General features: G+C 59.8%; 1 protein-coding gene across 1 annotated transcript in view; it reads right to left on the bottom strand.

Annotated features, from left to right (window-relative positions):
* MAFK (v-maf avian musculoaponeurotic fibrosarcoma oncogene homolog K) overlaps positions 1-343 on the bottom strand; it is a 1,712-nt gene extending 1,369 nt beyond the window's left edge. Inside the window, exon 1 of the mRNA XM_006889605.1 lies at positions 308-343. Within this exon, the coding sequence (XP_006889667.1) occupies positions 308-343 (36 nt within the window). The remainder of the gene's footprint in view (positions 1-307) is intronic.
* Between the last annotated feature and the right edge of the window lie 992 nt (positions 344-1,335).

The raw sequence follows: 1,335 nt of genomic DNA, 5'->3' as shown, positions 1-1,335 counted from the left end.
CCCCGATGTCTCCCACCTCGCCCCGATGTCTCCCACCTCACCCCGATGTCGCCCACCTGCCCCGATGTCTCCCACCTCGCCCTGATCACCCACCTCGCCCCGATCACCTCACCCTGATGTCACACCCAGCTGGTCGTCAGTAACCCAACTATGGGGTTTATCGAGCCCAACACCAAGGGCAGGGAGTAGGGTTATCACTTAGGGGCTTATCCCACCCGTGACCCTGGACTGTGACGTTGGGCAGACGCCTAGAACACTGGGAAGCAGCTCTGAGGGCCACCCTGTGGATCCTGGGGTGTCCGCTCACCTTTAACGCCTTGTTGGGTCTGGGATTAGTCGTCATAACCCGGGCACGGTCACCAGGACAGAGGTGCTGGGAAATCCTCACTGTGGGGACATGGACATTCTCAGAACCTGTTGTGGACCTGGACGCCAGCAGGTGGTTGGCAGTACACAGGTCCAGGCAAGGTGCTGTCCTGTTTGTCCTGGGGACATTGGCACTGGCCCTCCTTGTCCCCCTGCCAGTCTGCAGTGGCACCAAGTGCAAGACACCAGCCACAGGGGAAGCTGATGGCCACTGTGCCCCACTCTTGACACCAACCCTGCCCAGATCCACCTTGCCCAGGGGCTGTGACATCCCCAACAACCCACTACCAAGTTCCGTGACCCTGGAGCACAGGCAGTGGGCCAGCTCCAGCCTTACGGTGGGCAGGTAACAACACGGCCTCACCTCGCTGAGCCAAGAGGCTACATCTGGGGCCCCCACCGCCCTATCCTCATGGTGAAGACACCATCACACATTCTAATAATTCATGAAAACCCAGACAGGGTATCCTGGCAAGGCTCCCTCCTGTGGTTGCCATGGTGACCTTGGGAAAGGAGCCAGACCCTGTGGTCACCATGGCAACGGTGGAGAAGCCCAGCAGCAGTGGGGACAGCAGGTCTTGTCTATGAAGGGATGTCCAACCAACAGATGGTAAACAGACCCCTGCCAGACAGGGGCACCGGGGTCCCCAATGACCCCAACATACGGAGTGGGCTACATGCAGACAGATACTGTGCAATGGTCACAGTATGGAGCAGTGAGTCTTGGGCTGAATCCGCTCCCCTGGCCGGGGCACACAAGCCCCTCCTTGCAAAGGGGGCAAATAAGTGGGCTCTGGCACCCTAGCCTCCAGACACCTCGCTAGGTCATGGCAATGCTTCCGTGCCAGTGTCTCCTCCTGTCCACACACCTTCTTACACGGCTCTGCCTCCCAGAGAGTCTACCTGGGCGGGCGACTCTCAGGATGCTGGTGGGCTCAGTGGGAAGGATGGACTTCCATGGGGAGGTGG

Source organism: Elephantulus edwardii, unplaced genomic scaffold (genome assembly GCF_000299155.1).
Source record: "Elephantulus edwardii isolate Elephantulus edwardi_28Jun2011 unplaced genomic scaffold, EleEdw1.0 scaffold00080, whole genome shotgun sequence".
Lineage (NCBI taxonomy): Eukaryota > Metazoa > Chordata > Mammalia > Macroscelidea > Macroscelididae > Elephantulus > Elephantulus edwardii.
The sequence above is the reverse complement of the archived record's forward strand: the minus strand, read 5'-3'. Positions and strand labels throughout refer to the sequence as shown.